This window comes from Mus caroli, unplaced genomic scaffold (assembly GCF_978045245.1).
Source record: "Mus caroli unplaced genomic scaffold, Mus_caroli_1 scaffold_4, whole genome shotgun sequence".
Classification (NCBI taxonomy): domain Eukaryota; kingdom Metazoa; phylum Chordata; class Mammalia; order Rodentia; family Muridae; genus Mus; species Mus caroli.
Window position 1 is genome coordinate 147,733,339 of NW_028227259.1, and position 11,505 is coordinate 147,744,843.

The 11,505-nt window shown below is 46.8% G+C and overlaps 1 protein-coding gene across 3 annotated transcripts; it reads right to left on the minus strand.

Annotated features, from left to right (window-relative positions):
* Positions 1-473: 473 nt before the first annotated feature.
* Positions 474-11,401, minus strand: Rbak (RB associated KRAB zinc finger). Of its 3 annotated transcripts, none has more exons than XM_021161720.3 (5): positions 11,162-11,401; positions 10,092-10,150; positions 4,986-5,112; positions 4,555-4,650; positions 474-3,344 (listed from the first exon to the last, which is right to left on the minus strand). In XM_021161720.3, the coding sequence occupies exons 2-5, from the start codon at positions 10,104-10,106 to the stop codon at positions 1,447-1,449; spliced, it is 2,136 nt and encodes a 711-aa protein (XP_021017379.1). In that variant the 5' UTR covers positions 10,107-10,150; positions 11,162-11,401; the 3' UTR covers positions 474-1,446. The 3 variants fall into 3 exon arrangements, with proteins under 3 accessions (XP_021017379.1, XP_021017377.1, XP_029333685.1); XM_021161718.3 differs by having other exon boundaries at positions 10,092-10,147; positions 11,162-11,266; XM_029477825.2 differs by lacking the exon at positions 10,092-10,150 and having other exon boundaries at positions 11,162-11,266.
* Positions 11,402-11,505: the final 104 nt, after the last annotated feature.

Sequence of the window (11,505 nt, forward strand, 5' to 3'; positions counted from 1 at the left end):
TAGATGAATACTGTGTTCTAAAGCCCTGGAAATAGGAGGCAAGAAACAGAAATGACGACATATTTATAGTAATACACTCTTCTAGTGAAATGGCCACAAGCAACCCCGAGTTATGTATGCATGTGTGGTTTGGGTAGGGATGGCCACCATAGGCTCATAGATTTGGACCTTGGGTCATTAGGAAGTGGCACCAGGTATGACCTTGCTGGAATAGGTGTTGCCTTGCTAGAGGAAGTGTGTCACTAGGGGGTAGGTTTGGGTTTTCAAACACTCAAGTCAGGCCCAGTCTCTCTCTCCCTGCTGCCTGTGGATCCAGATGTGGCACTCGGCTACCTCTCCAGCATCGTGTCTGCCTGCATGCCGCCATGATGCTCCCCACCATCACAGTGCAGCCCCAATGAAATGTTTTCCTTTCCAAGAATTCCCATGGCCATAGGGCCTCTTCACAGCAACACAACACTGGACAGCATGGCTTATCAAAATAGTATTTTAAAAATTTTTTTTGCTCAATTCCAGTTGAAAATATTTTACAAAAACCACTCTACTGGTAAGCACCGACGTAGAAAGCTATGAACCCCGCTCTCGGCTAGCACATCCCACCCACGTACCCACTGTAACAGCCATTTTAATCCTTCTCACCAACGAGTCAAAGCCGAGAGTGGCAAACATTGCATAGAGACTGCTCAGTGGCGTGTCCAGAGCAGCAGAAGTGCCGCGTTTCCAGTCGCCCTCATGCTCAACTGCTGGCTTCATGACTTCACTTTATAAGTTTATTCGGAACTCATAGCTTCTTGCATCTTTTCCACAAACACCCGTTGTAACATCAGAAATATGGCTTTTAGTGTGCGTTTCCAAGGCGAGTTAGACTCAGGAGCTGACAGCTCACAGCAGAACTCCCTGATATGTAAATACGATTTAAATAAAAATAAATATTAAATACTTTCAAAGGTTCACTCCTGTAAAGGGGACCTAGCGTCCCATGAATCATACGGTCACGGGTGGTTTCTTTACAGATTCCTCTCTGAAAACTCATGTTAAAATGGACTTTGTTTTAGGACTCCGCACTCCAGAGCGTGGATGTTCAGCTCGTGAATGGCTGCCATACAGCTCAGTGCAGAATGTCTATAGCATGCAAAAGGCCCATAATCCCAGCACCACATATATTGAAAACTGGGAGGGGGGGGACTGGGGAGTGTCCACCCTTGACTACCTATTGGACTTCCAATGTTCACTATAACCAAATGCTTTTCTTAAGAATTGAGATGTCACTGGGCAGTGGTGGCGCACACCTTTAATCCCAGCGCTTGGGAGGCAGAGGCAGGCGGATTTTTGAGTTTGAGGCCAGCCTGGTCTACAGAATGAGTTCTAGGACAGCCAGGGCTACACAGAGAAACCCTGTCTCAAAAAAACCAAAACCAAAACCAAAACCAAAAAATCCTTGGCATGTCAGAGCTTTTCTACATTGAGTACATTTACAGTGCCTCTTTTATGAATTCTCTGATGGCTATTGAAGGCTGATCTGTGGTGGAATTTTTTCCCACATTCGTTACATTCATAAGGTTTCTCTCCTGAATGAGTCCGGTAATGCACGGTGAGGTACGACTTCTGAGAAAAGACTTTCCCACACTCGTTGCACTCATACGGCTTCTCTCCTGAATGGCTTCGGTAGTGTACGGTGAGGTTCGACATCCGCGAGAACACTTTCCCACACTTGCTGCACTCATAGGGCTTCTCTCCCGAATGGATCCGGTGATGGATAGTGAGATACGACTTCTGAGAGAAGAACTTTCCACATTCGTAACACTCGTAGGGCTTCTCGCCCGTGTGGACCCTTTGATGTCTAAAGAGGGATGAGTTATGAGAGAAGGTTTTCCCACATTCGCTGCAGCCGAAGGGCTTCTCTTCGGAATGCCCTCTGTAGTGCACAGTGTAGCATGACAAATCCGAGAAGGACCTCCCGCATATATTACACTCATAAGTTTTCTCCCCTTCGGGGACGGACTGGTGCCTATGGAAGGCCGAGCTGTCAAGGAAGGTCTTTCCACACTCATTACACTTGTAGCGCTTCTCTCCTAGGTCGCCTGTGTGATCAGGGGCACACTGCAGCAGGGATGGCTTCCCACACTCGCCACACTCCTGGACTCTCTCTTCTGCATGGACCTTCCGGTGCCTAATGAAAGCAGAGTTTAGATTGAAGGTTTTCCCACATTCTGTACACTCGTAAGGTTTCTCTTCTAAGTGGCTCCGATAGTGTATGGTGAGGTACGACACCCGAGAGAAGAACTTCCCACACTCACTACACTGATAGGGCTTCTCCCCTGTGTGTGTCCTCTGGTGTGTAATGAGGGTGGACTTCCGGTAGTAGGACTTCCCACACTCGTTACACTTATAGAGCTTCTCTCCTGTGTGTGTCCTCTGATGGTCATTGAGGGCAGACTTCCGGGAGAAGGATTTCCCACATTCATGACATGGGTAGGGCCTCTCGCCCGAGTGGTTCCTCTGGTGGAGAGTGAGGTGCGTCTTCTGGCAGAAGGACTTCCCGCACTCGCTACATTCATAGGGCTTCTCTCCTGAGTGAGTTCTCTGGTGCTGTGTGAGGTGTAACTTCTGACAGAAGGACTTCCCACACTCATCACACTTATAGGGCTTCTCCTCCAAGTGTGATCTCCGATGGACAGTGAGCGTTCCCTTCTGACTGAAGGACTTCCCACACACACTGCAAGCGTACGGCTTCTCTCCTGTGTGAGCTCTCTGATGGATGATGAATTTGGACTTCTTACAGAAGGACTTCCCACACTCTGTACATTCGAAGGGCTTCAGTTCCATTTGTGATCTCGGATATGTACTGAAGTCCGACATCTGGATGAAGTCTGGTCCAGAGTCACCCCAGTCATAGGGCTTCTCCCCCATGTAAGCTCTCTCAGGAGCCATGAAAACACTTTCACTGTCTAAGGCTTCCATGCACTCATAAGCAAAGGGTTTCTCCAAAATGGTGACTTTCTGCAAAATATTTTCATCGTGTTGAGAGGAGTTACCCTCATCTTGGTTAAAGTCTTCAAGGCTTTCTCCGAATGCTTTCCCACACTCAAAACACATGCTGGCCTTCTCCAGTGCATAGCGTCCGTCACTGCTAATTAGTTCTGAAACCGACTCCAGGGTCTCCCCACAGGACACACAGCTATGAGCACCTGAGCTGGGGGAAATGAGGGCTGGTTCGAGGGTGTAGGCTTCATCAAAAGCAGCCCCCTTCTCAGCTCTCCAGCAGTGCGGGTCATCACCGCACTGCAGATGTTTCTCGCCAATTTCCTCAATTCCTTCTCTGGGGTCATAAACTTTACTGATTTCTGAAAAGGAGTGAGATGGAACAAATGCTGTCAGCATGAGTATACAAGCTACCTAAACGTCGGATTTTCTGACAATCTGTGAGTAAAAGCAATTAGGAATGCACAGGTCTCCCTCTCCTTTCATTTATAATCTGTAATCTGTGTGTGTATATGCAGGGTGGGTAAGAAATGGGAAGAGAATCAATTTACAATGGAAACAAGCACCTTACGTTACAAATATTATCTTTACAACTTTGACCTAAGAAATGCCTGAGCAGGAAGCACAGTTTCTGAGAGGGCACCAGACAGACAGACAGACACAGGAGTACGCACGGCGGGAGGACTCGCAGCAAAGGGGAGCAGGGGAAATAGTTATTGGGCATATGAAAAGGAAATGCTTTAGTAGGGCCTGTGTTTGGGAGGCCCAGACTGCTATTTCTATCAAACAGTAACACATCACTTGGGAGATTACACAGGCCCAGACTGCTATTTCTATCAAACAGTAACACATCACTTGGGAGATTACACCTTAGCCACTTCTGCACTTACAACAATGGGCCTACGTCTCATGGGAGACCACACCTTAGTCATTTCTGAAATCTTCGCTTTTGTTTTTGTTTGAAACAGTGTGGTTTTTTTTTTTTTTTTTTTTTTGGTTTTTCGAGACAGGGTTTCTCTGTGTAGTCCTGGCTGTCCTGGAGCTCACTTTGTAGACCAGGCTGGCCTCGGACTCAGAAATCCGCCTGCCTCTGCCTCCCGAGTGCTGGGATTAAAAGCGTGCGCCACCACGCCCGGCTGAAACAGTGTGTTTTTATTTAGCCCAGGTTGGCCTTAAACTGTCAGCAATCTGCCTGCCTTACCGGGAGTTTTGGAACTACAGACCTGAGCCACCACATTCAGTGAAACCTTTGCCTTTTGACCCCACGCATCAGTATAAACATTATGAAAGTTTCTTGCCCCTCCACCGTGGCTTAGACATTTGTGATATAAAGTGAATGCTCACTACAGTCAGTCTTTAATCTCCTTTCTGTCCACTCTTTCTGTTGGAAAGACTTACATTCCCTAACCTACTGTCTTCTTCCCTCATAGGTGTTTTCCTTAATTCTAAATACAAATAAACCCGCGTGCTTCTGATCTCCTTGGCTGTAAAGCACTAGGTTCAGCAGCTTCCCCTTCCCCTGCAAGATTAATGTAAAAAGGAAGACTTTAAAATTTCACTCTATTCACTCACCCAAATGCCTCTGAGCATGGCGGTCGCCTTCCACTGTCCAGGGCTCTTCTCCCTGCTCCAACTTAATAATCATGTTTGGCTTGGTAACGTCATACCCTGTTAGCAGGAAAAGGAGAAGGGTTTGGACTCACTGGCTGCAGAACCGCTGTGGTATAGGGAGCTGCACCACAAGTTACATAGCACCTTGCCTGTGTTTACCAAGTAAAACCAGAGCCTTTTGTGTATCGGGCCGTAGCTAACACCGCTCACATGCAGGAGGCTCTGGGTTCTATCTCCAGTACCACAAGGGGGAAAGATGTGGGGTCTTTCAGTGGAGCAGTAAAGATACACCTGATAGCTGCCCGAAAGGACGGAGGGTCAGCACTTGTTCCTTCAAACTCCAAGACAAACCATTTTAAATTCACAGTGTTTAGGAAGCAAGTGGTCCTCACCCAAGGAGACGAGGTTGCTGTAGGTCTCCAGCATCACATCCCTGTATGTCGTCCTCTCCTCAGGGTCCAGCTGCTGCCACTCCTCCTGGGAGAAGGCCACGGCCACATCCTTGAATGACAGTGGGCCCTGCAACGACACGATCAGAATCAGATAGATCACACAGAGCGGGCACCCGAGCTCGCTGGTCCAGTTAACCGTGAACACTGCATGCCTTACTTTATGTTACAGAGCCTGGAAGGGAAACAAACCGCATTGTTGCAGTAAATCTCAGCATCGTATTGTAAACACGTTGTCTTGGCAAACAAAAGCAAAAGCAAAGCTCTGATGTGACAGGTAACTGTCAACTTGACATAACCTAGGGTCATCTGGGAACGGGGGGGCGCAATCGGGACTGTCTAACCAGGTTAGCCTGTGGCACAGTGTTTCTTATGCTAACTGAGGTGGGAAGACCCACCCACTGTGGGTGGCATCATTCCCTGGACAGAGGTCCTGCATTCTGTAAGAGTAGAGAAAGCAAGCTGAGCGCTACCAAGCACACATTAGTTCAGTGCCCTTTGCTCTTCACCGTGGCTGTAACATGAGAAGCTGCTTAATATCTTTGCTGACTTGACATCCAGAGTTGGGGATCATAACCTGGAACTGTGCGCTAAGCAAACCCTTCTCCCTCAGGTTGCCTCTCAGGATATTTTATCACAGCTACATGAAATGAAACGGAGTTGAGTTCCCAGTTTTCAACTGGACTTTGGAAGTTGGAAGGGTTGTAAGATATGCAAAACAGCATTTCTGCTCTCAAGAGCCTGAGAGCCCGAGGAGGAGACACGCACACACGTAACAGACACATGCATCTGTTGCACTGTCACCGTCTTTTGTCCCCTTTGTGGCAGTCCTTCTGGGTCCCTTTATGGTGGAACACTCCCAACTCAGGCCTTGCTTCTTTTCCTGCCACTGTCACACTGTTTTTGCCCTGTTTTGGATTTTAGGAAATTTATTTTAGCAAGTTGTGGCACCAAATGTGGGGCTCAGAGGAAAACTGGCAGGCGGTTCGGTTCTCTCATTCCACCGTGTGGGTTTAGGGGATTAAACTCAAGTTGTCAGGTGTGGTGGCAGTGGGCCTTTACTCGCTGAGTCATCTGCTGGCCCAGATTTCAGCTCCTTGAGCTCTGCATATTTCGTCTGAAAGCCAACTGCATTTGTAGACTTTATTTCAGCTTTCAATGCAAACATGTAATAACATGTAACATTAAAAAAAGAGAATAGAATCAAGCCCAAAGGTGTTACTAGAGTAAGACACACAAGGAAAGGTAGGGGCTCAGAAAAGGGACAGACTGACAAGCACCAGGACGTAGAGGTCAGGCAGAAAGGGAGGTGGAAAGACACCAAGGCGGCACTTTCCTGCAGGCAGCTTCTGACAGTGACAGGGAGGGCCAACTTTAAATTAGGAGTTACTAACTACACATGATTATCTTCCCAATTCAAAAACCAAAGTCCTGGGGTTAGCATGATGGCTCACCCATGTTAGAGTGCTTCTTGCTCTTGCAGAGGACCTGAGTTCGGTTCCCAGCCTGGGCCCATGTTTGGCAGCTTACAACTGCCTGGTAACTCCAGTTATAGAGCTCTGGCGCCCTCTTCTGGCCTCTGTGAGCTCCTACATGCACACGGGGCACAGAAACTCAAAAAGGCACACAAATTATCAACACAAAAATAATAAATACATATTTAAAAAAAGAAGCAGAAAACCCCATTCCATTCTTCTAAGAGCAGTGGAAGGCAGATTCCAGTCATAGGAATTTCTCAGTGCTACCTTTTAGGTACAGAGGAGAGTTACGGAGAAGAGAAACCACAGCCTTGAATCATATAACTTTATAGAGGGGATACTGGTCTGCAGCCAAAACAAACAGCAGACTCTCCAGCAGAGTCCTTGCAGAGCTATCTCATGGGGCTCATGGTTAAAGCACAGGACTCCCTGGACAGCTGTGTGATAAGATCACAGATGCACTGTTTAAAAGAAAATCTCTGTATGAGATAAAAGACCATCTACATGGAATTATTAGGAATATAGATCCAATCCAAGACTGCATCAGACAAACCAGGACATCCATTCAACGCTATCCACACTGGACAGGCTTTTTGTTTCCCTAAGTTGAGCAAACTACTCTCCTCTGTGGACTCACCACCTCTACTGATGGTTCATCTCAGTGGTCAATACGATGAGACCCTGAATTGCTGGAGAAATAGACCAAGGGCTAGTCATTCTTGTGGGGGAGTCTCTTGATGAGGTAAACTGGGGCAGGACAGCCTGCCCACCATGTGCGGCTTCATTCCCTTGGCTTAGATCTTGGACCATACAAAGACAAGGTGGGCTGAGCACTCACTGTATGAAACCCTGTGATTTGTTTATGCATAAGACTATGATTCTATGTATGAGACTTTATAATTGTATGTATGACTCCATAGTTCTATGGACCTGTATGGAGGGAGAGAACGGACTCCCACAAGTTGTGCTCTGACCTTCATGTGCATACTGGACCACACACATGCACACATGTAGGCACATACAAAACAAATTTTTTAAAAACTGTTTAAAAAAATGCAACTTTAGAGCAAACGGAACGAAAGATTTCTTTGTATAATTCTTTTGTTTCTCTGTAACTTTTCTATGAATCTATGTTCCAGAGTACTGTCCATCATGGTGGGCATGCCTTCCTCTTTCCTTCCTGACTTCAGAAAATATATAAATTTTCAGCTTCCTCAAAGTAAGCGTGTGCTGCCCTTCCCACCATGGTGGACTGCACCTTGCCGCTGTGAGCAGAAGAAACCCTTTCTCCTTCAAGCTGCTCTCGTCAAGGTCAGTTTTCAAAACGCAAACTGGAAAGCAGCTAAGGCGACAGCAGCAGCCTTGCCGAAGATACGGACAAGCCAGGTACGGTGGTGTGCGCCTGTGATCCCAGCACTGAAGACGCAGAGGCAGCAGGAGCTCATCAGAATGGAGACCATCCTTAGGCTACGAAAGCATTCTGGAGGCCAGCCTAAGCTGCATGAGGTCCAGTCTCAAAAAACCACCACAAAAATGAACGGACACAATCTAATTAATCTTTCTGTAAAAACCACCAATTTCACAAAGCATGCAAGGAGTTCTAAAAACTACTTCAAAGATAAAACAAGGGGGACAGACTCCAAACTTTGAAACAACGAATAAACAGCCCAGTTTCTAAAAGTAAAAAAAAGAAAGAAAGAAAGGAAGGAAGAGAGAAAGAAAGAAAAAGCAGGAAAAAAAAAAAACCCAAACAAACAAACCATAGGAGGCATACCAGGGGACCCTGCCAGGAGCTAAAAGCTCTCAGGTCGCCTTCCTGGGACAGTTCCCCCGTGCAGTACAATCTATGATGGATTTGCTCCTTTAGGCAACACCAAGGAGAAATTCATCTTAGGAGAGATTCCTGATATTAATATGCTTTTCCTGTTATTATTAAACATATATAACTATCAGTAGGTATTGGCCCACACTTCTGAGCAGATTTCTGCAGAACAACAAAGATGTACTATCTTATAATGATGCCAGACAGTCAAATAGATGTTTCCCTAATTCTTCATGATGATCCTATAAGAATTCCTAAAATTATATTAGTAATTACTAAGCTCCTTTATAATAGGACTGCTGTTAAGTCCTTTCTGGTGTCAAAACTGCAATGGAAACTCTGCCAGTCTTCAAGTGTCGCCAGTTAACTGCTTCTGAGATAGCAAGCAGGCATCTACAACTTAAGAGCACATTTCAAGAGGTGGCAAAACAATTAACCAAAGGTCATGGAAAGGGAACTGAGGATAGACTATAGTGCAAGGACAGAAGATAAAATGTTGACTGCGGTTATCTATACAAAACTTCAATGATAACTTAGTTATGGTCTCCAAATCTCCACGAACCTGTAGAACTGTTGATAGATGACCAATGTTTAGCCATCTTAATGTATATGCATGTAAACATTCTCTGTTGTAAACTTCTTATTCAATTTATGATTTGAATTCATGTTTGAACTTCTGTGAACTTTTTTTTTTTTTTAAGGATACTTGGAAAAACCATGTATCTATTCTCCTAGGAAAAGTACAAATGATTGGGAAAGATTACACTGCGGATGTAACACTGGAGAGAAAGCTTTGGGAGAGAGGCATGGAGAACAAGAGCATTGTGACATTAGAGCAGGAGGACAGAGCAAGATTAGAAGGAGAATGCAGAGTGGAATACTTTAGAAATTATAAGGTAACATAAAAAATTAAGAGAGCAATACACAGAATGCAGAAGTAAAGAGTTCTGCAGAGAGGCAGAAGGGGCAGGCAGGCTTCTCCTTACCAGGGGGCAGAACAGGCCTTTTCTTAACGGCAAGGCAGGCTTAGTCTTTCTAAAAAGAACAAAGCTTTCTCCTTACAGACTTGGGTTTAATTTATTTAGCAATAAACAGGTAGAAGCTTTTTCTTTCTCTATGCAATCAAGATTGAAGCTTTTTTTCATCCAGAATGAGTGAGTTTTTTCTGCACTGGTCATACATATTTATGTGTGTCTAAGTATGTAATTATGAGATAGTATGTAAGCTGGGTCCAACTGGTTCAAATAGAGAATTATGAATATGTGTGCATGAATCTGTATATGAATTTATGTGCGTTTAATCCATATTTGCTTGTGTAAAAGTTTTTCTTTCTGCACGCATGAGTCTCTTCTTCTAGTTAGATAGAAGTTTATTGCTCCAAGCATCCTTCTAGCCTGAGAAGCAAGAGGCATCTGGACAAGAGGGAGGAGGCTGTAGCAACTAGTCTTTTACTGAGTCCCCTGCTGTTTTACAATGAGGTGCTAAGTGCCAGAGACTACAGGATCTGACCCAAGAGGAACTCAAAGGACAGGCCAGCTACAGAAGCAAAGGACTTAAGATTTAAGATATATGTATGGATGCTCTGCTGCAAGTACACCTGCATGCCAGAAGAGGGCGTCAGATCCCTTTAGAGAGGGTCGTGAACCGCCACTCCACTACCAGTCAAGAACAGACCTTCCTGTAAGTCTCCCAAAATATATTACAAAGGAGCCAGAAAAAAAAAAAAATTTACAAACGGGAAAAACTTACCTTTGATCTGCTCATGTTCTCCTCCTCTTGAGGAACTGTAGACACTGCTGACTGACCTGCTGGAGGAAAAGCTCACTGAAATCGGAGGTTAACTGGTCTACACAGGGACATGTCTCTCGCCTGGGAACCACCAAGCGAAATCGCAGCTTACACACACTGCAGAGGTGATAGGAAGGAAATCACAAACCTAACTCCAACAGGTGGCATTGGGGGTGGGGGCGGGCGGGTACAGTTCTATGATGAACACTACCGCTGCCTTCTTTTTATCCACGGGCATTTGGTGTAAAGGTAGAGGGGGGGCGGGCGGAAAGGGTTACTTATTTCCTATTCAAACTGTTGCAAAATGTCACAGTGAATGAGGATTCTGGGCACTATATATCTGGGATCCATGTTCCATGAGGTGACATACATGCTGCCATCCCAACTCTCTGGAGGCGGAGACGGGGGGGGGGGGGGGCGGGGAGGAGAGATCACCCACTACCAGAACAATATGTGCCACACGGAATCCACGCCTCAAAAAAATTAAAACACAAAAAGGAAAAATGGTCCAGATGGACAGACGTTCGACAAACAGGGATATAAAGCCTGGTTTGTTTTCAAACTATCCAACTAAACTTGGTTACTGCTGCATATCTTAAAAAGGGACTAAGGGAAGAAACTAGAAGACAATGGCACTCATTTCAACACAACCTTGATTAAGTCTCACACCTGTCGCAGACTCAGTCTTCCTTCATGAGCAAAAAGAAGTAAAAGCAGATTTTGAGCACTAGACCATTACGACGCCTCAAGGGCAGACTCGGGGGGACCCACAGACAGAGCAAGGGTGCTGATGGACGCTGAGTGACACCGTGGGAATCTGGAGCCCTTGAGTTCTTCAGTGCCTGCACACTGTCCTCGGGACTGACCATGCAGCCCAAAGCGATGCAGCTGCCCGCTGCAAGCCCGATCACCTCGACCCTCCCAGGCGCCGCAAGCTGGGGACAGCGGGGTGCCCGGGTGAACTGACTGGGCACCATCTGTGCCCAGCATCCCTCCCGCAGCCCCGATCGCTCTGCGCCTTCGGGCCTCACCGAGCAGGCGTCCCCGCTGCCCCTGTCGGCCTCCGCGCCGAGCTCCCGCTAGGCCTCCCCGGCCCGCACAGCCGAGTGTGTTCGCTGCCGCCCCGGAAGCTCCAGCCTCGGCACCGCAGGCTCGACGACTCCAGCTTAGCGAACGCAAAGGCTGCGGGAGGGAAGGTAGCCTCGACACACCAGACCTGCAGGAAGTCACCACGGCGCAGTGGCCCAGCGCAAGCGCGGGCACGCGCACAGGCCGCGACGCGCATGTGCAGCATCTTCCCGGAAGTCCGAGTTCCAAGGTTCTCCTTTCTCCCCAAGAATTGCACAGAAACTCTGTGTCCCAGACGCCTTCGCGT

Bases quoted from the DNA above. Each gene is read 5' to 3' on its own strand.
- Rbak (XM_021161720.3), bottom strand. The intron at 4,651-4,985 runs GTGAGGACCACT...TCCTGCTAACAG, and splicing joins CAGCAACCTCGTCTCCTTGG to GGTATGACGTTACCAAGCCA. The intron at 3,345-4,554 runs GTGAGTGAATAG...ACTCCTTTTCAG, and splicing joins CCATGCTCAGAGGCATTTGG to AAATCAGTAAAGTTTATGAC.